The sequence below is a fragment of the Myxocyprinus asiaticus genome, chromosome 43 (genome assembly GCF_019703515.2).
Source record: "Myxocyprinus asiaticus isolate MX2 ecotype Aquarium Trade chromosome 43, UBuf_Myxa_2, whole genome shotgun sequence".
Lineage (NCBI taxonomy): Eukaryota > Metazoa > Chordata > Actinopteri > Cypriniformes > Catostomidae > Myxocyprinus > Myxocyprinus asiaticus.
The window spans coordinates 30,529,015-30,550,566 of NC_059386.1; the positions used below are offsets into that span (position 1 = coordinate 30,529,015).

At 37.7% G+C, this 21,552-nt stretch overlaps 2 protein-coding genes across 7 annotated transcripts in view; both read right to left on the reverse strand.

The window, feature by feature from the left end:
- Positions 1 to 5,446: 5,446 nt before the first annotated feature.
- Positions 5,447 to 17,074, reverse strand: LOC127433416 (glycerol-3-phosphate acyltransferase 4-like). 4 transcript variants are annotated; one of them, XM_051685313.1, is made up of 14 exons: positions 16,955 to 17,074; positions 16,390 to 16,472; positions 15,966 to 16,275; positions 11,311 to 11,380; positions 10,932 to 11,214; positions 9,867 to 9,941; positions 9,321 to 9,410; positions 9,081 to 9,174; positions 8,881 to 8,996; positions 8,661 to 8,716; positions 8,486 to 8,571; positions 8,277 to 8,405; positions 8,003 to 8,082; positions 5,447 to 7,009 (listed from the first exon to the last, which is right to left on the reverse strand). In XM_051685313.1, the coding sequence occupies exons 3-14, from the start codon at positions 16,131 to 16,133 to the stop codon at positions 6,901 to 6,903; spliced, it is 1,356 nt and encodes a 451-aa protein (XP_051541273.1). In that variant the 5' UTR covers positions 16,134 to 16,275; positions 16,390 to 16,472; positions 16,955 to 17,074; the 3' UTR covers positions 5,447 to 6,900. The 4 variants fall into 4 exon arrangements, with proteins under 4 accessions (XP_051541273.1, XP_051541274.1, XP_051541276.1 ...); XM_051685314.1 differs by having other exon boundaries at positions 16,914 to 17,038; XM_051685316.1 differs by lacking the exons at positions 15,966 to 16,275; positions 16,390 to 16,472; positions 16,955 to 17,074 and adding an exon at positions 14,874 to 15,851.
- Positions 17,075 to 18,840: 1,766 nt separating this feature from the next.
- LOC127433428 (calcium-binding protein 1-like) overlaps positions 18,841 to 21,552 on the reverse strand; it is a 39,661-nt gene continuing 36,949 nt past the window's right edge. For all 3 annotated transcript variants that reach the window (XM_051685336.1, XM_051685337.1, XM_051685338.1), the window contains one exon: positions 18,841 to 20,092. In XM_051685336.1, coding sequence (XP_051541296.1) covers positions 20,067 to 20,092 — 26 coding nt within the window. In that variant the 3' untranslated portion in view covers positions 18,841 to 20,066. The remainder of the gene's footprint in view (positions 20,093 to 21,552) is intronic.

A 21,552-nucleotide genomic window follows, 5' to 3' on the forward strand; every position in this document is an offset into this window, starting at 1 on the left:
GACCAAATGGCAATTCTGGGATTTAGTTTGCTGTTTTCCATAATTATGTTCCCAAAACAGCAAAGGCACCAACAAATATAATTAATGAGCCATAATCTTCATTTAGCATTTTTAATGAATTGAAATGGTATGATTAATAGCTGTTCCTCCATGCTTTTTGAGCATGATGCATGCTTGTATTGTTCCTAAAACTTGTTGTTCAGGACTTTCATAGTTCTGCATGGGAGTGGAAGTTAACAAGGCACGTCTCTTCATAATCTCTCTCTCTCTCATTGTATATCTTTATGTAATGATACTAGGCTGCAAGCTACTTAGGTGAATTGCTATGCATGCCACAGCAGCAAAACTGAGAAATGGAGAACCAGAATATATGTGGGAAAAAATTTTAATCGTCTCTTTCGTGTACTGTATGTTATGGACCAGTTATTTTTCATTACAATATTACAGTGATGGAGCTAAAGGATTTAATCCAGTGGTGTTGTATTGCTTAAGAGAGTATGACAATGACAACAACAACAAAAACAAAATGGTGCCACACAGTTACTGAAAGCTAAATATAGTAATATAACAAGAGCTCACATGTAGCAATTAATGTAATGCATAAGTAAGACATGTGAAACCACTGCCCCCTTGAGAGCACTTAATAAACATACATTAATACAACGAGGATTTCTGTGCAGAACCCTTCTACATAGGTGAACCTACAAGCTTAGCATAAAATAGCATAACGCGGCGGTCCATAGACTTCTCTGTGCCGTACACTGGCGAGGAGACAAGAGGCCGGTTTTTTGAATGGTTGTCTACGGTGAGATGCTTCAGTGCTTTTGTGCGGAAACAGTTTATTAGTTAAAAAATTGACGGCCTGCCCGCCAATCTTCAACATGTTTAACACTAAACAACCCTTTTGGAATTAACTAAGTGTTGAGTTTACAACGATAAAATTACTGTTTTACAAGAGAAGTCACGGACAATTTTGCGACAACTAGGTGTCATTTTACTGCTCTCCACATTAATTTGTATGGTATTCGCAAACGGTGACTTACTGTCGTAACATGTTAGTTGAAAAGCACGGAGGTTGTTATTTAAGTAAATAATAGAATCTCTGTTTCTGTGCTTTATGTGTATTATTAGCAGGGCTTAGCAAGTTCATCTGGGCCCCTTCCTATTAAAAAATACAGTTTAGAATTTGTTGTGGGGCCCCCTGGACATTTGGGCCCCTAGAATCGTTACCACTTTTCACCCAAATAGAAGGCCCTGATTATTAGCCAACACTATTGAATTATGTTTTTAGATACTATTATGAAAGTACAAGTTTTGCAAAGTTACATTTTCATGATCATTGTAAAAACATTGACCTATCACAGACGTGCTTGCTTGGTAATAAACATTCTAAAAACGTACTAAATAGAATTATTCAGGCATTACAATTCACCCTAAAAGTATTTGGACACCTAAAGTACACTTAAAATGTCAAAATATCAAACCAAAACCATTTCAAAAATTCAATATTTAACCATAACTCAAAGGATTTCACAAAAACACATTAGTTGGTTTTAAATTCTAAAACTTGAGTTCACACCTGTGTGAACTTGTGTCCACTTAAAATCACCTCGAGACCAGTTGGTTATATACTTTTGGCGGCCACTGAGCCACTTTACTTTCTTGAGTCAAATCAATATTAACTTATTGTGCGAGATGGGAGAAAACATAACATTTTCATTTAAGAGTTCTTACACAAAGTAGTCATCTTTAAAACGTTGACTGTGCTGAAACGCTTCAGATGCAAATGATCCTCCCTGCACAAGCCAATTTACATGTAAGAGTTAAATGCATTTTTATTAAAAAAGAGGGGCTCTTTATGTTTTATTCCTAAGGTTTTAATGCAGCTACATGATGTTACAGCGAATATGTTGCACAAGTCCCACCCTGTAGCAGAAAGTAAGTCACACGAGTTTGGAATGACATGAAGATAATTAAATGAAGACAGAATTCTCAATTGTTTTGTGATTTTTTTAAAACTTGAATTTTAACTAGACCACTAGGCAGCAAAGACTTCAAAAAGCTTAAAGATGCAACACTAATTAGAATCAGAATGAGCTTTATTGCCAAATATTTACACATACAAGGAATTTGTCTTGGTGACAGAAGCTTCCAGAGCACAAACAATACAGCAAAAAAAAACAAAAAAACATTTGAATACATATAAAAAGTTAATAGAAAATATAAGTATATATAGAAATACACAATAGGACAATATAATATATATATATACATATATATATATATATATATATATATACATACACACACACGTATGTACAATATACAAATACAATCTGTTATATACAGAAGCAAGGGAATGTATGGCAGAAGAGGTATGGTATGTTGGATAAATATAAATAGACTAAGCTGTGTATTGCACATGAATTATTGCTCAATGGGACAATTTTAACTGTTCATGAGATGGATAGCCTGAGGGGGAAAAAAAACTGTTCCTGTGCCTGACTGTTCTGGATCTTAGTGCTCTGTAGCACCTGCCAGAAGGCAACAGTTCAAAAAGGTAGTGGGGAGGGTGAGTGGAGTCCAGAGTGATTTTTCCAGCCCTTTTCCTCACTCTGGAAGTGTACAGTTCTTGAAGGGAGGGCAGGGGGCAACCAATAATCCTCTCAGCAGTCTGAACTGTCCTTTGTAGTCTTCTGATATCCAATTTCGAAGTGCAGAGGACAGACTCAATGACTGCTGAGTAGAACTGTATCAGCAGCACCTGTGGCAGGTTGAACTTCCTCAACTGGCAACCTCTGCTGGGCCTTTTTAACAATGGAGTCAATGAAGTCTCCCACTTCAGGTCCTGTGAGATGGTAGTGCCCAGGAACCTGAATGACTGCACTGCTGCCACAGTGCTGTTTAGAATGGTGAGAGGGGGTCAGTGTTGGGGTGTTCCTCCTAAAGTCCACAGTCATCTCCACTGTTTTGAGCGTGTTCAGCTCCAGGTTGTTTTGACAACACCAGTGAGCCAGTGTTCAACCTCCCTTCTGTATACAGACTCATCGTCATCTTGGATGAGGCCGATGACAGTGGTGTTGTCTGCAAACTTTAGGAGCTTGACAGAGGGGTCCTTGGCGGTGCAGTCATTTGTATACTGGGAGAAGAGTAGTGGGGAGAGCACACATCCCTGGGATCACCAGTGCGGATTGTACATATGCTGGAAGTGAATTTCCCATTTCACTAGCTGCTGCCTGTCCGTCAGGAAGCTGGTGATCCACTGACAGATAGACATGGGAACAGAGAATTGGTGTAATTTAGTCTGGAGAATAGCTGGGATGATGGTGTCAAAAGTCCACAAAAAGGATCCTTGCATATGTCCCTGGTCTGTCCAGATGCTGCAGGATATGATGCAATCCCATGTTGACTGCATCATCCACAGACCTGTTTGCTCGATAAGCAAATTGATGGGGATCCAGAAAGGGTCCAGTGGTGTCCTTCAGGTGGGCCAATACCAGTCTCTCAAATGATTTTATGACCACAGACATCAGAGCGACAGGTCTGTAGTCATTAAGTCCTGTGATTTTGGGTTTCTTTGGGACAGGAATAATGATTGAGTGTTTGAAGCAGCATGGAACTTCACACTGCTCCAGTGATCTATTGAAGATCAGTGTGAAGATGGGGGCCAGCTGGTTAGCACAGGATTTTAGACAAGCAGTTGAAACACCATCTGGGCCCTGTGCTTTCCTTGCCTTTTGTTTTCGGAAGACACGGCACACCTCTTCTTCACAGATCTTAAGTGCGGGTTGAGATGCAGGAGGTGTTGATGTTTGTGTGAAGTGAAGCTCAGAGCGGGTGCGGGGTGTGAGAATAGGCCTTTCAAATCTACAGCAGAACACTTTGAAGTCATCAGCCAGTTGTTGGTTCCCTACAGTGTTGGGGGAAGGTCTCTTGAAGTTAGTAATGTCTTTCAGGCCGCTCCACACTGATGCAGGGTCATTAGCTAAAAACTTGTTTTTCAGCTTATCAGAATAGCTTCTTTTAGCCAATCTAATTTCCTTATTCAGTGTGTTCCTGGCCTGATTATACAATACTTTATTCCCACCTCTGTAAGCATTCTCTTTGGCCTGACGAAGCTGCCTGAGTTCTGCTGTAAACCACGTTTTGTCGTTGTTGTGTTAAATAAATCCTAGTAGGAATGCACATATCCTCACAGAAACTGATATATGATGTAACAGTATCTGTGAGCTCGTCCAGATTGGTGTCTGCAGCCTCAAAAACACTCCAATCAGTGCAGTCAAAGCAGGCTTGTAGGTCACACTCTTTACAGTGTTTACTACAGGTTTAGCTGATTTTAGTTTCTGCCTGTAGGTTGGATGAAGATGAACCAGACAGTGATCAAAGAGTCCCAAAGCTGCTCTAGGGACAGAGCGATATGCATCCTTTATTGTTGTGTAGCAATGATCCAGTATATTTCTGTCTCTGGTTGGGCATGTAATGTGCTATTTGTATTTGGGCTACTTAGAATCAGTTATTTTCTTTTGTTTGCTCACAGGACAGTATACATTTTCCATGAACTACAGAGGATCTTGTTTCATTCAACATGGGGATGTATTCATTCTTCACACATTTATTCCAGCACTTAGGAATGCCTTCAAGGAATGCCTTCAAACTGACTTTTTTCCATTTTGTTTTGTGTCTGAACATTTGGTCATCCTCATTTTATGGTATATCATAACTTAATGTAGAACCTCGAATTCATGCCAAACATAATATTGTATGTGTTCTTAGCATCACACATTGTAAAATGCAGTGTTCTCGTAAAAACCATCTGAATTTCAATAAAGTTATCCCATCTGAGCATGTTGATAGTTTTGGACGGTAGTTTCTCTCCAGTGGGACTCTAATGTGTTAACAAATGTTGAATACGCACACATAATCATTGAGAAACATATGTGATGTTATTTGAAGGCCTCACAGCATACTTCTGGTCCACTCACCACTTGGACTGGCTTATTAGAAGGTTTGAAGAACATGATGCTCTCTAAGGACGTCTCACAACAGAAAACTGACATTTCAAAAACTGAAACTTCTCACACTCCTGATTTGTTATTCAAAAAAGCTTGCTGGGCCTTTACTGTAGCAACATTTTAAATGAACTTCATCTGCACAAGAGAGCTATTCATTTGACTGTGTAAATGACTAACTGAATAAACAAGAACTTTCTGATCAAGATGACTGACTCCACAGCGCTGCATGACTGCCGTTTTAGGTCAGTAAGATAACGAGATACCATGTTCGTCTGGGGGACGTTTTAAAGATCAAGTTGTGAACGAGACTCATTCCTGTCACTTTAGTTTTTGCAAAGTTTTGTATTAAATCTTATGAAAACATGTCTGGGTCACACATTTCACTACAAAATACAAGAAACGAGTTAAAAATTATGTTTTGCATAAAGAAAATTATGAATTCTTTAGGATTATTTATTTATTTTTTCATTGTGATATTTTTTTCATGACAATTAAACACATTCCACACAACTTCTCAGCACTATAAGGAATGTGGATGTTTAACATTTATTTTTGAAAACCCCCCAACCTTAAGCATGAAACGTAAACAATAACAAAGGAATTAGAACGCTACTGCTTATGTATGACCCTGAAGCATTTCCGGTACTGTCAAAAAAAAAATGACTAGCACGTCCTTTTAGAGTCTAGCTAAAACAGAACAAACGAGATATTAGCAAAAAATACAAATAAACAAGGTGTCGTAAAGCAGATTATGCATCCGTTTGTCATTGCTTTTTCAGAGATCTAAACATTTTAACTTCCGTTAGTTCCAGGGAGCATCCATTCACCGAACAATATGTTCCACATTTTAATAATGGCATTTTATGGCAATCGTGTTAACGTTAATCGTGTTAAAGTCACTATCAATGAAGAGCCTCCCGCTGTTGTTTTGAATGAGGGTACGTTCCATTCAGAAGTGATTATCCCTATGCCCTGTTCCCTTTGAAGGCTTTACCATCCAATGTGAGAGCTTTGAAAAACCAAAAGGTGTGGGTCATTCTCAAAAATAAGGGTCATTCAGAACTCACTTCCTTAAACCACCTTGAAATGGTCCAAAAACCTGGAAGAGAATTCACAATGGGTTCCCTCCTGGTTTTCGTATTGGTTTTTATAATGGAGTTTTTGAACTTATGAGAAAAATAAGGTCTGTGGTAAACATTACTTGACAATACATGGATGTTTTGTTCTACAACATAAATTACACACAGCCATACCCTTAAACGTGAATTTTGAAGCCGTATTGAATTACATACTTTTTTTTTACCTCATGAAGCAGTGTTTAAAAAGAACAGTGTTTTATAAAAAAAATAATAATAAAAAAAAACAGCTCACTAGATAGGCTGCCATGAGGAGATGAACACTGAGCATCTAATCAATTAACGGACATGGTTCTTCTGACTAGCAACACTAAAGCTCTATGCACACCATCCTCTCAGTTTTTGTATTTTACAAGCTTAAATAAATCATTTCAAACTCACTCCTCTCCCGGGACATCATGCAATACAGTAATAGAGCACAAATATTCAAAACAGTAACAGATTTAGAGAAATAAAAAAATCAAGTATTCCACCTATAACTCCAAACTGAAATCAGCCCAGGAATTGAAATGCCACTAAGAAAATCGTGCAATAAGGCAAAAAGCTCCTGAGGCACAGCAGTGAGCCGAGGATCTGGCAACACAGTTTTCTCCCACCGGCTCTTAATAGATTTTCTACAGTTTCTACAGTTCTGCCTGAGCGGGTTCAGGAAGGGGCCAGTCAAAGGCCGCACTGCATTCTGCGGAGGGTCCAGGCTCTCACCGTGAGCGCTGTGCAGCATGATTTAAGTCACATAAGACAGCTGGCTCCCTTCAGGAGCGACTGCGGTCTTCACTGCTGCCCACTAAAACTTTGCTGTAAAGCTTCTGCTGCTCCTCTTTGAAAACTTCTTTAACTTTCCCTCGTTTTAAACCACCGTCCCTGAGAACATGAAAATCACGGAAGACTGAAGCAATGCGTAATTAAAAAAAAAAAAAAGAAAAAAAGTTAATGCCAAAGTCCTGGCCACGTGTTTGTCACTATTTTTAGAGAAAATTAATACAATGACTTCTTTGTCATCTTATTTTATTCTTATTATTCTAACTTCAATCTTACACTTATTTTATCTCTATCTTTTATGATAGTACATCTTTTTAATAAAGAGTTTAGGCTGGAGCTGACCTGTAGACAAAAAATAAAATAAAAAATACATTTGACTGCCTATGCATTAAAGGGATAGTTTACATAAAAATGAAAATTCTCTCATCATTTACTCATCCTCATGCCATTCCAGATGTGTAGGACTTTCTTCTGTTGAACACAAACGAAGACTAGAAGAATATCTCAACTCTGTAAGTCCATACATTGCAAGTGAATGGTGGCCAGAACTTTGAAGCTCCACAAAGCACATTAAGGCAGCATAAAAGTAATCCATATGACTCCAGTGGTTAAATCCATGTATTCAGAAGAGACATGATAGTCGTGGGTGAGAAACAGATCAATATTTAAGTCCTTTTTTACTATCAATCTCCAATTTCACATTCTTTTGTTTTTAGCGATTTGCATTCTTTGTGCATATCGCCACCTACTGGGCAGGGAGAATATATAGAAGAAAAAATTAAATATTGGTCTGTTTCTCACCCACACCTATCATATCGCTTCTGAAGACATGGATTAAACCACTGGAGTTGTTTGGATTACATTTATGCTGCCTTTATGTGCTTTTTGGATCTTCAAATTTCTGGCGACAGATTACTTGCATTGTATGGACCAACAGAGCTGAGATATTCTTCTAGTCTTCGTTTGTGTTCAACAGGAGAAAGAAAGTCATACACATCTGGAATGGCATGAGGATGAGTAAATGAGGAGAAAATTTTTGGGTGAACTATCCCTTTAAGTGTAAGTTACAAATGAAAGACTTTGACTTGAACTCACCACAACAAGTCTGCCAGGCCTCCCTTTCTAGCAATGGCAGCTTTGACCCTGTTGGCAAACTGCACAGCATCCTCACGTTCCTGCATGTATAGGCATAAAAGGTTAACAAAACACACCTAAATATGTGTAACATTCTGATACCCATAAATGGAGATAAAACTGCTAATAAAAGTCCCCCGGATGAGAAAAAACTGGTGCACGTCTTTAGGAAAAATGGATAAAATAATGTCTTTATTGACTTTTAAAGATGCCAAAATATTTTGGGGGCTCTCACCATTTTGCTCATTGGAGGAAGGTACCAGACGCTGCAGACGATGGCCCAGCTACTCATCATGTGTAGTAGATAGCTCACCATCCCAAACTTACTGCTGTTCCAGAATGCATCACCAAAACGAGGGTCATACTGCCAAAAAATAAACAAGTCAGTGGGATTTTCAAACATCTAAAACTTATAATAGTTGTGGAAAAAAAACATGATCTTACCTTTATGGCGACAGGGTAAACCGTACAGCCGATCTCAAAGCTTCCTTTCTTGAACATCATGACTGAGGTGTTGTTAATACAGGTTCCTTATAAAGAGATTTCATTATTTCTTCCCCACATATTATGAAACTGTAATGTGAAAAAGCATTGGTAACAACCTAGTTTTGGCACTTACCCTCTGGGAATATGAGGATGGGCAGTTTGTTTTCATCTGCAACGTGGTCACTTAATCTATATATATATATATATATATATATATATATATATATATATATATATAAAAGATGTGAAATAAGGTTCAACTTTCAGTTTAAAGGCAGCTGATGCAAAAGTAGTAACTGGTCAGAAGTTTAAAAGTCTTTACTAGTTAAAAGAACCATCATTTGCAATGTTACCGTTTGGCCACTAGGTGTCTGTCTTTGACTTCAGACCTCTCAAACCAAATGTGCGGACAGGCTTTGACCATCGCCCTCTGAATGACCCCCATTAGACCACTGTGGACCTGACCCACCTGATTCAAGCAGACAGGCACAGTTAATGCATGTGCTGCATTAAACCAATAAACATCTCACAAAACATCAAAACATCACACTACCATAGCGTAGCATCCGTCACTGGCCAGAATGATGACATCAATAGGAGACGTATGATTGGCCACACAGATTCCTCCATTTTTCGGTTTATTCTCACTGGTAGGACAAGAGTGAAATGTAGGTTAAATAAATGTCAAAGAAAACAATGCAGTATGTATACTGGCTTTATTTAAGGCATAGCAACATTGATGTACAGCTGTAGTCCCCAAAAGTTAACATATGATGTGTTTATGTGTGAATACCTGTCATGGTAGGTGATAATGGCGGTGAGGGCTCGCACACAGATGCGGTAACACATCAGATGAACCTTATCACTCAGATAATTCTTCATCCTGCAGTTATAAACACAAATAATCCTGATAATTGGAAAAATGAGTAACATTTTGGTCTGTTCTCGCCCAAAACCGATTGGATTGCTTTAGAAGACATTAATTAAATCACTGGAGTCTTATGGATTACTTTTATGCTGCCTTTATGTGCTTTTTGGACACCAATTTTGGTCACCATTCACTTGCATTGAATAGAACTACAGAGCTGAGATATTCTTCTTAAAATCTTTGTTTGTGTTCTGCAGAAGAAATAAAGTCATATACATCTGGGATGGCATGAGGGTGATTAAATGATGAGAGGATTTTCATTTTTGGGTGAACTATCCCTTTAAAAGACATTCGTAATACAAGTCATTATCTACCAATGACTTACGCATGCTTTCCAAATGAATGCAAAGCTTAGATTCGGAAAATGTGCTTAAGACTTGCCAATAACTTTAGAAGTGTATCGAAACATACCTTCCATTTGGAAACAGGCCAACGACTGTCGTCAAAACCACGAGAAGACTGACACCAGTGAAAGCAAGCGTGACCCTGTTAAAAGCACAAGCCAAGAGTTAAAAGCATACTGCACAAAATCTATTCACAACCTTAATCACTGAATAAACATCGTTTGTAAGAGCAAACACCATGGGCTAATGTAGACTACAAACAGCCTCAGGTGATGTGCATTTCTGTGGCATTTATTTTCAAAGAATTTTAAAAGAATCTCTAACAGTTCAATTTAGAGTGTTAATGTAGTTTTATTGTATTCTTGTGTCTAAAAATAGAAAAAGTCAATTTAACCTTGAGCACTTGCATTTTGCACCTTGAAACTGCAGATGTTTGTAAAGTGCTGACAGTTTAAAAAACGCTGTCCTGAATGTTTTAAAGGTTTCTGACTATTCCATGACATGGCTGCATCTAAACCGACTTGACAAATAAAGGCTATGGTTTCAGATAAACTTAACGATTGGGTTCCTTAATGATTCTTTTTTTTTTTTTTTTTTAAATCACAAAGTGCCATTTATTTTCAAATACCTGTTCCAAATTAGTATTTTGAACTACACGTTGTCATATGAACAACCAGTCATTCATTACAAAGATTTAAGCCTCATGATCCATAAATAAACATAACAGTAAAATTTGTTGCTTCATTTCGAGTCAGACATGACTAGAAAATAATGACTTGTGGTCAGATATTTACTTAGTAACTGCTGTGAGTCATCAGACTGCTTCAAACCGATAACTCATGGGCTCTAAGCTGATTTGTAAGTCTTTTTGTTACAAATATTTGGCTCATAAAGTCATTTGTTCACACTGTGTGTTAATTTCTTTACCATGGTGCTGTAGATTTATTAGTGGCTCAGCCCTGCCTGAACAGCAGCGTATAAAATACTTGAGAATATTTCAGTATGATGCATTTCATTTTGCAGAAAAAAGGAAGCCTTCAAGAACCCTTAATGGAAACTGAAAGTCTTGAAAACCATTTTGGTCCCTTTTCTGAATAAGAACCAGTTCTCAATCCATCTCTCCTCCACTCACCTGAGCGGCAACAGGAACCCATAGCGTATGAGCACTCCAACCCCCCACAGTGCTGTGAGTCTCGTGCTGATGTGGTGGAAGTTGTAGTTGCTGCGGGTCAGCAGGTTCCAGGACTGTAGCTCCTCTGCTGTGAAGCGTTTGGTTACCTCGTCGTCCACGATGCTCTCCACACCTCGCCGGCAAAAATAGAAGATGTCAGACATATCAAACTCAGGCTCTGTGCCGCCACGCCTCATTTCCTGGATCTCCTGTTCAAGTGACACTAGCTCTTTAGCAATGATCCCTAGAAGAGACAGAGAGAGAACAGAACTCAGTTTCATTGATGTTGGAGAAATTATGTTAGTGGTAACTCATGTAAATGACCTTTTTAATGGCTCACCATTGCTGTAGGGTTTGTAGAGATGCTGATTTTTCTCCTTGGCTCCTCTCTCCATTCTTAATGTCGCCCACTAAAAACAGAACAAGAAATGTATTCAGACTTCAAAAGAATGCCACATTAGTTGTATGACTTTCTTTTTTCCGTGGAACACAAAAGGAGGTGTTGTCCAGAAAGTTAGGGGCTGATAGCCTCAGTCACCATTCACTTTCATTGTAGGCTAACATTCTGCCTAACACCTCCTTTTGTCTTCCACTGAAGAAAGGAAGTTATATGGGTTTGGAACAACATGAGGGTGAGTAAATGACAAATGTTTTATTTTTGGGTGAATAATCCCTTTAAGATTCTTTTTGTTACACCATGTTACATCTAATATGAATCCCCTCAGTGGCAGGCTGGTTTGATACCCCAAGAGGCCACCCATGCTCCCTCTGGTACAGGCTAACCTCACACATCTGTCATGACGACAGAGAAACATTCAAGCGGCAAATAGCCTTTAGGGAGCCAATTCCACAAAGACAGCATCGGGCAGGAGAACACATCGGCTGATCCCTGCATCCTCACTGGGGCCTGGAGCTTAGCCAAAGCTCCCTGAAAACCTCATCTATGATCACGCACAGCAGCCAATGACAGTTCCCAATAAACATAATGGGACTAAATAGTTGCAATATTTTGATCTGTCTACCTGCACATTATGTATGTACAGCTGTTTATTTGTGCACTAAAATGTCATGTTGCTGCTGTTGCCTGTGAATTTCCCCTCAGGGATCGTTAAAGTGGATTTGCCAGCCAAGGACAGCAGCTGAGCACAGAGTGTGGAAAGACGGCTATCTGCTGTGTGAAAGTAAACACTGAACCTCTTAGGAGCTGATGATGCTCTTACTCAGGATGGAGAAAGAGTGAGCAATCAAGCTGCTTGTCAGACTAAATTTCACTCCCCAAAAATCTGGTTCGGCACTGGCCCCAAAAGCTTGCTGGTCTCTTCGAAGGAACCGAGTACGTCAGGGGGCAGAGGGCGGAATAATTTTCCATCACCAGGTAAAGTTTTCCAAATAACAACAATTTGGCTAGCTACCTTTTGCTTCTTTCCTCTATAACAATAAAAAACCCACAAAAATATCAGATATCAAAAGCGTTGAGGAAACGAGCGCTCTACTTGCGATATGGTCTTCTATGGAGATCCAAATGGATATCCTAAAGAATTAACTTGATTGATTGATTGATGGTCTTCTATGGAGATCCAAGATAAACTAGAGAGATCACAAAGGAATAAAAGAGTCTATGAGGAGATCTGGCAAGAAATGCTGCATGCCGTCTTCAATCAGATGACTGACCAAATCATAAACAAACTGAAAACTTGTTCCATGACATTGAATTCAGTAAATCACACTCAAGACAAACACTGAATTGCCGGTGTTCTCTGTGGCTGATCTTGGTAAGTTATTACATTTGCAAACTTTGTTAGCATTCCTTACACTCTTCTCATCTTATTTTGTGCATTGTTTTGTTCAGTTACAGGAATACTCACTCATTTAGGAAGATCGCTGCTTTCTGTTAAGCTGGTGAAATTCTCAATCAAGGTGTAAACGTAATGTTACAGTATATGCTATGGCAAACATTCAAATATAACCATCTGCTACAATAATGTTAATAATGATTCCACTCTTACAGTTTATATAAGGAATGACCGCATCCTCACACGGTTCTACACCTGCACTGTAGAGAGCACCCTGACTTGCTGCATCACTGCCTGGTACGGCAACAGCACTGCCCTCAACCGCAAAGCCCTGCAAAGGGTGGTGCGAACTGCCAGACACATCATCGGAGGTGAGCTTCCCTCCCTCCAGGACATCTATACCAGGCGGTGTGTGAAAAAAGCTCGGAGGATCATCAGAGACTCCAGCCACACGAGCCATGGGCTGCTCTCACTGCTATCATCAGGCAGGCGGTATCGCAGCATCAGGACCCGCACCAGCCGAATCCATGACAGCTTCTTCCCCCAAGCAATCAGACTTTTTAACTCTTGATCTCTCATGATCAATATACATCAGCACTGCACTTTATTAATCTTATTATCTCACACTGGACTGTTATAAATTATATTCTCTCTTAACAATACACTGGCAACTGACTATCAACCGACAGCCTGAATGTCAATACAGTGCAAAACAACCTACTGTATATTTTACATATACTATTTTTATTGTATACTGTGTATTCTATATTGTGTGTATTGTATACTGTACACTGTATGTTATTATTTGTATATTGTGTTGTGTGTAATTATGTGTATATTAGAAATGTAAACTGTGTTGTAAATCTGATGTTTATTGTAAATTGGTATATGTCTCATCACTGTCACGACTGCCATGTTGCTCGGATCTGCACCCAAGACATTTGCACACTGTTGCACTTGTGTATATGATTGAGTGACAATAAAGGGATTTTATTTGATTTGGATTTGATATTACTTAGATAGTAAAGCAACATTAAAAAGGTCATACAAAATAATGTAATTACGTTACTTGTTATCTTAAGCATAGATGTGGTCTCTGGCAATCTTTTTGAGCAATGTAATAACGTTGGATTCATTTCTCTGTATGTTTAAAGTATGTCCTCAAAAATAAGAGTAAAAGCTGTACGCAAACACTGATGTGTCATGTTTGTTTGTCAGCAGGTGAGGTAGTCACGTAAAAACCACCACCGATTTACAAGCTCTCGATTTGATAACGATTCATATGGGTATATTTCAGTTATAATTTCCCTTTTGCTTACATATGAAAGAAGTTCTCTCCCAGATAATGCTGTGAATTATACAAGGGACCTTCTAACTAGGTACATTACAAAAATATTAATTTTAATCATAATATTTTTAGTTTTTCATCATTTTGGCTTTTTTTTTTAATGAACAAACCCATGTTTTCAATTAATAAATAAAATATTAAATTTCATATATTATTTTTTGTTTTCAATTATTGTTTAATTGCATAATCTGTGCTATTTACAAATATTTACATTGAGTTGTTGAACATGTGCTAAAACCTGTACTGTCTTAAACAAAACAAGCATTTCTGTAAAGAATGTCTGTAAATGAGCGCATGTTAACAAGAGATGACTTGAATAGCTTTATCTCATCTGTGCCATGCATGATTAGAATTAAATGTTTATTTTGTTGTTGTTTTTGATCAACAACTAACTGTAATGAACAGAATGGGTATTAAAAGAGACATTATTCATTGACAAATGGGTCGCGTGGATCTCGTCTTTGGACACGCAGAACAACTTTTACTCTCAACATGAAAATAAAAGTATCTCTCTGCTGAATACTCCACCACTATACTACACAATTATTGGTGTGTGAAATGTAAACATTTACCAGCCAGTTGCCAAATATATAAATTTTAATCGCATAGCGCGAAATTTGGTTGCTAATGCGAGTGATTTTCTCTCATTGTAGTGGAAGGTTGTGCATAAGAGTATAAGATTGATCTTGGGATTTAAGAATCGATATCAAGACTGTTCAAATGAAGATTGCGATGCATCGGAAAATCTATATTTTTACCCACCCCTAACTACCACGTAGCCACGTAAGCAATTGCTTCACCGTTCATTTCTCCAGGTCAGTGGAAAAGTACGTCCAGTTCGCGAAAGCCTCCAGATGAACCAGCCAAGCACAGGCTCTGGTACGAGAACCATCGCCATTTCAGTGGAAAAGGGCTATAAGACATTAAAAATAAATCTCTTTCCAAGATGTGTATTAAGCAAATAAATAATTGACAATTAGCAATATTTAGGCTCCTAATGATTTGAATAGATTTGCTTTGAGGAGTCTCAAAGCGATACGAAAATGACTCACAAATCAATGCATCTTATTTTTCAACAACGTTGTGGTGGTGCAAATCTTTTCAAAAGAAAAATGTGCAATAGACCAGGTAATGTAATGCTGAATTAGTGGAAATCCTTAACTCTAAGTATGAGCAATGGTAATGCTTCCCAACTTTTGTGCATCGATGAAGAATTATCTGAGAAAGCATCAAGATGCATCTGTGAAGCAAATATTTCCACAGCCCTAGTAATAATTCAATATGCCTGACATCAACAATATCTCTTTTAAAGAACTTTCAAGTTTAGATGTTCACATAAAATTAAAGAGCTACAGCTCATGCTGATTATTTGAACTAAAAATAAATATTTATCTCACATTTGGGTGACTGAAGAAAGATTAACATGCAATGGAGGAAAGCGGGTTTCTAAAACTGTCACTTGTGGCATTCAATCTCTTGCCCTGAAACAGGCACATTCACACAGCCAAACTTAAAAACTGCTGTGAAATAAGATTAACTGCCAAACTAATGTTTGCATGGGCTATTTGTCCTAAAGATTAAAGAATATGTAAAAGCACAGGTTAAATAGTCAAATGACAGCCACACCCTCCATACTTCAAAAATCATTCTGTCAATCGTGAATGTATATTCTATTCTTATGGAGAAAGAGAGTGCTGACTTGAGCCGATGACAGCTCCCCCAAATGACCTTGCCATTGATAATGTGACAAAGATCAAGTTTACACTGCAATCTGACCACCTAATCAGCTTTAGTTTCCCACAGGTCCTTTAAAATTCTAGTAAAGTTATTTGTACCATGAGATGATGAGCTCACCTCAAAAAGCTTGATCAGTGATTTCATGTAAAGCCTTCGGATCCCAAACGACACACCCAGGATTGCAGGTACGATGATGAAGACCAGCAGAAGAGTGAACCACACTGTGAAGGAGATGCCCAAGAGCATACAGATCAGGCTGTTGAATGGGAAGAGGTAGGACTCCATCTTGACCACGATATTGCAGGGAAGTACCAATTCAAAGTGATTCCCTAAATAAAAACTGGACTCCTCTATAGTGCCTCAATTTCTGAAGCCTACGCTGAAACAAGGCCTTCATGGGTACATCGGGAAAGATAAGCATTTATGCCTGGAAGAATGGAAAAATATCCATTAAGTTAACACAACAATGGTAGAGATATGTCAACAAAATATATAAGGGTTTAGAAATTCTCTGTGTCACTGGTGAGTGTTGGAAACATACAGTATAAACATGTGTAACCATTTTTCCAGGTCAAGGGCTTTTTTGAGACAATTTCACATGGCCCACTGCCATCTCTGACATATCTAGAATGTGAAAGACAGAAAAACAAACATATGTCAATAAAGATTTAAAAAGTACTCATCAACTGAGAGTGAACATTATTATGTTAACATTTAAAATTCTGAAGTTATCCAAGAAATAAAAATATTAAATTGTTTTTTTTTTTTTTCTGTTGGGCTATACAGCTCAAAGCAGAACTAGTAATACGCATTTATAATTATTATATGGTGGCCAAACGACTGCAAGTAGTGTTTAGCTGGCCCATTCAACAGCAGCCACACAGCTAAAAACCCGATACTGCACACAAAAATCACCTTTATTCAATTAAGTATTTAGAAAATTTAATTTATCTTAAAAATAAGTCATAAATTGAATTGCTCTTCAGATGTAAATGACTGTAGGCTCATACGGTAAACAACAGCTTCGCATTTAACTACGTAATTAAACCCGCGTATTATACTCACCTATAACGTTTAAATGCGTATTTTTATTTTTAATAAATTACCATTTTGATATTTAGGCATCGTGAGCTGCTGCTATTGTTGTTATGCAAGACGCTTAAGAGCATCAGCGGCAGCGCGAGGAAAGGCTGCTGTTACTTCCGCTTCCGGTGGGCTCGGCTGCTTTGTCATTGATTGAGGAAGTTTGTTCAGCCGCTGCTGATGCCTGCCGTGTTTTGGAAATGGATGTTAACGGAGAAAACTGATTCCAGATCAGCTTAGTAAAAGTTGGTGTTCGTTATCAATGACATTTTGCTTAAAATGTTAGGCCTATGTTTAAATACTGTTACCGGTATCAGCAATAACGAATTTTAACAGCTTACCTGTGATTGAAGGTGCAATACAAGTGCGAGAAAGATATTTAATCTTAAATGCATAATAATACAAATAAAACTGATTTTAAATAAATGTCGACTCGTCCATCCTTAATAAATAAATAAATAAATAAATCTGGGTTCCAGTGAGGCATTTACAATGGAAGTGAATGGGGCCACTCCATAAACATTCAAATACTCACTTTTGTAAAAGTATAACCACAAGACATAAACAATATACGTGTTAACATGATTTTACTGTGATAAAATTACTTTTTTTGCAATCAGTTTTACAACATCGTTGCCACGATGATGTAATCTCAACAAACCCTAAAACGACTGTAAAAATGACAATATAAACAACTTTACAGTTCAAATAATACACGAGTTTTAACAGAAGAATTAATGTAAGTGCTTTCATAAAATTATAAGCTTCATATTTCTGCCTTTAAACCCTACAAAAATTGGCCCCATTCACTTCCATTGTAAGTGCCTCACTGTAACCTCGATTTTTTTGACGAGTCAAAATTATTTTTTGTGGAAATCAACATTATGCCACAAATGCTGTCGACTGAGCTTAACTTGTATTGAACCCATAATATTCCTTTAACATACTTAACATAGCCTAGTTAACATGATTTTAGTGTTATACATTTGCTTACCAACAATTTCTGTGTAAAGTTATATCCAATTTTACAACTTTGTTGCCATGACGACATAACGGCGTAAACCCTAAAACAACCTTAAAAATTAAGGTTTAAACAACTTTACAGCTCAAATAATACACAAGTTTTAACAGACGAATTAATGTAAGGCCTTATTTTATTATTATAAGCTTCACTTTAAGCTTAAAAAAATTGGCCCCATTTACTTCCATTGTAAGTGCCTCACTGTAACCTCGACTTGACTTTTTTTTATATAAAGAAAAGGAGGGACAAGTCAAGTTTTTTTTATTTCTTTTTTTTAGTAATCAACATTATGTCATAAATGCTGTCCACTGAGCTTCACTTGTATTGAACCTGGAATATTCCTTTAAAAGTAGCGCAAATACTATACTACATCAAATATTTCTGCAAGTTATAATTTATGAATGCAATGCAGCAACTTTTCAGCGAAGAGGTTTGAATGTCTACATTTATGAATGTGTTATGTGTATTAAAAATGGCAATGATCAGTCATCCTGTGCTAACCACATACTTTTATTCTGCAAATGGGAGAGAACTGTGTTTTTGTAAGGATATTTTTCTCCCATAGCCTGGTGAAGGATTGCCATTTTTATTGGATAAGTATTATGTGACGCACAATGGCCTGTCTGGCATACTGCAAAAACATCTCTGACCAGATGCTGGAGCTGCAACTCTAAATTTGGAAAACTTTGAGTCATACAGGTAACAAGTACATGATACTCTATAGGCTAGCTGTGACCAGTTCATTACATTTTACATAAAATACTACATAACAATTATATAATATACATTAATTAAATATATAAAAAAGAATATATTGCGCTTAACCTATAACAAACTTTTCAACCTGATATGATAGAAAATTGGTCTGTTTGTGACATTCTGTGTGGGTCAAAATACAAATGCTTTATTGTCTTCAAGTTTTGGTGTTTGAAGAATTTAAGATAAGAACAAAGGGACAATTTAACAACAACAACACTTTAATGAAATCTACCCTCTAAAAAAGTTGTTTTGGCATGCATAGATTAACTCATTTAAGACAAGCTAGAAATCCCACAAATAAATTACAATAAATCCTGAAACCCAATATCCATACAACCCCTCCACACCCCTCTCTCTCTCTCTCTCTCTCACACACACACACACACACACACACATTAAGTCTCAAATAGTGCATTAAGATGCTTATTTGTCAGTTAAATAAATGTACATAATTTTAAATACATAACAAACCTACATAAAGTATGTTTACAACAGTAGGCTACTCAACTGTTGACTCAAAACTACATCAGCACTAGCATTCATGCATGACAATGTGCAAATAAGGGCAATTTAATGTTCTTCATCTTAATGGCAAAAGTTTCTCTAAGTTTCAAAAAATATGTCCAAACATACAGTAGTGCATAGGTCCAATGTATTGTACAATAAATAGCAAATGATCAATAGCAAAGGTTTTCCAGCATTGATACTGTATATAAAATAAAATCTTTGTGAGTAATAATCTAATATATCATAGGCTACTTTAAAACAGCCAGAGTCTCTTAAAGAGAAACTATACACTCTTGCACTCATCTCTCTATACTGTACAAATATTAATAAATAGCTTAAAATATAAAAGAGCAGTGTTATTGCAATTTTATTGGGGCACCCTACTTTCACAAAATAGATGTGACTTCAGGAGATGCCAGTGCAGAAATGCAAGTAAGCTATGGGACATTTTGACACTGCTGGTCTAAGCAGTTTGTTTAAATCTCTGTTTTGAAGCCAAATGTTGCTCTTTAAGCATCATTTTAATTAATGTCAAAATCTAACATTAGTTTAGTAATTTTGTTCACCAGAGCCCTCGCAGGCTTCCTGCAGGATGCAAATTCTGTTACAAAAAGTTGTCAGAGATCACAGTATCAGTGAGTTGTCCTTCCATTTCCCATTGATGGCTTCATAAAAGCTGTCACGGAGGGTTATTGTGCAGTTTCCTTTCATTTGTGCTTTGAGGTCAGAGGTCAGAAGTTCCTCTCATGAGGCTGCTCCCGTTTCCTCCTCATCATTCTTCCTCACCTCCTCCATCATTTTTTAAACACAGGAGATCTAGTCTTTGATGTGGTCCATCCACCTTTCCTCTAGCGAGACATCATTCGTACAAATTCTGAAGGAAGAAAGAGAAAATAGTGATTAGTTTAACTCTAAAATACTCAACAGTATAACAGTGGTTTACAACTGGTTTTGCTTCAGGACCCAGAAGTGACATTAGACATCAAGTGGCAACCCAACTTCAACTCTGTCATTTAAGGGTTAAACTTATGGCCACCGAGTCACGTGCACAACAGCATGGCGTCGCTTCTATGGGCACACAGTGAAAAAAGGTCCTCTAGTAAGAAGCCTCTTTAAGCTTTTTCACTGAAACCTGTTTGGGTGTAAAGAGTAGCATCTCTAGTTTCGTTTGATATTCCGCTTTAAAAAAAACATTCATTTTTCACACGTCAATGCGCTGATAAACATGATGTCCACATACGTGGATTTTGGGACAATATTTCCTATAAAGTCGAAAAATGTTTTCGTTATTTTGATTAACTTATTAACACAGCTGTGTGTCATTTTGCTTCATTTTAATACAATATTGTTCTATTCATTAACATTAGTAAATGCATTCCTATATTTTCTGTGCATCATCACATTGAAAATCCAAATTGAGTTCATCCAAAAGCTGAAAAATTATGCTTTCAGAGGCTTTATATGGAGTTAGGATGAAAATAAGATGCATTCTAACTGTTCTGAGACCGGTGCAGACAGACAACACACTGGAGTTTAAGTCATTCACTAAATAGGGAGTAAGGGAGCATCCTATATTTCTCTATGCAGCTAAGTGCATTCACTCCTAAAATCTGACCAAAAGTTCAGTTTCAGGCTGCAGATGATGTATGGGCCACTCAACATGTTTGGCAGACATGGGACAATGGTAATCAGTACGCAGATCATACATTTATAATGTATCATTTTATTTTAACATGGTTGGCAGTGATTGGATGATGATGGCTATAACTTTGAATCAGAATTAATTATGCAAATTCTGAAGTAATGTCTGTAACGTCTCAAAAACATGAATAACCAAGCCTGGAAACATAATAAACAATTTGATGAAATAATTTTGACTTTTGGAAAAAATTTCACAACTTAGTCCCGCTGTCCACATATGTGGACATCGATTTTTAGCAAAAAAAATTGTTTTTATAAGGTGCAACTAGTTACAATTCAAAAAGGGAAATGGAAAATACACACAGCAGTCACGCTCGGGTCACAAGAGGTTAAAATCAAAAAAAAAATTTTTTCACCCAATTTGGAATGCCCAATTCCAGTGTGCTTTTAAGTCCTTGTGGTTGCGTAGTGATTCGCCTCAATCCGGGTGGCGGAGGATGAATCCCAGTTGCCTCCGCGTCTGAGACCATCAACCCACGAATCTTATCTTGTGGCTTGTTGAGCGGGTTGCCACGGAGACAGCGTGTGTGGAGGCTTCACGCCATCCACTGCGGCATCCGCGCTCAACTCACCACACGCCCCACCGAGAACTAATCACATTATAGCGACCACGAGGAGGTTACCCCATGTGAC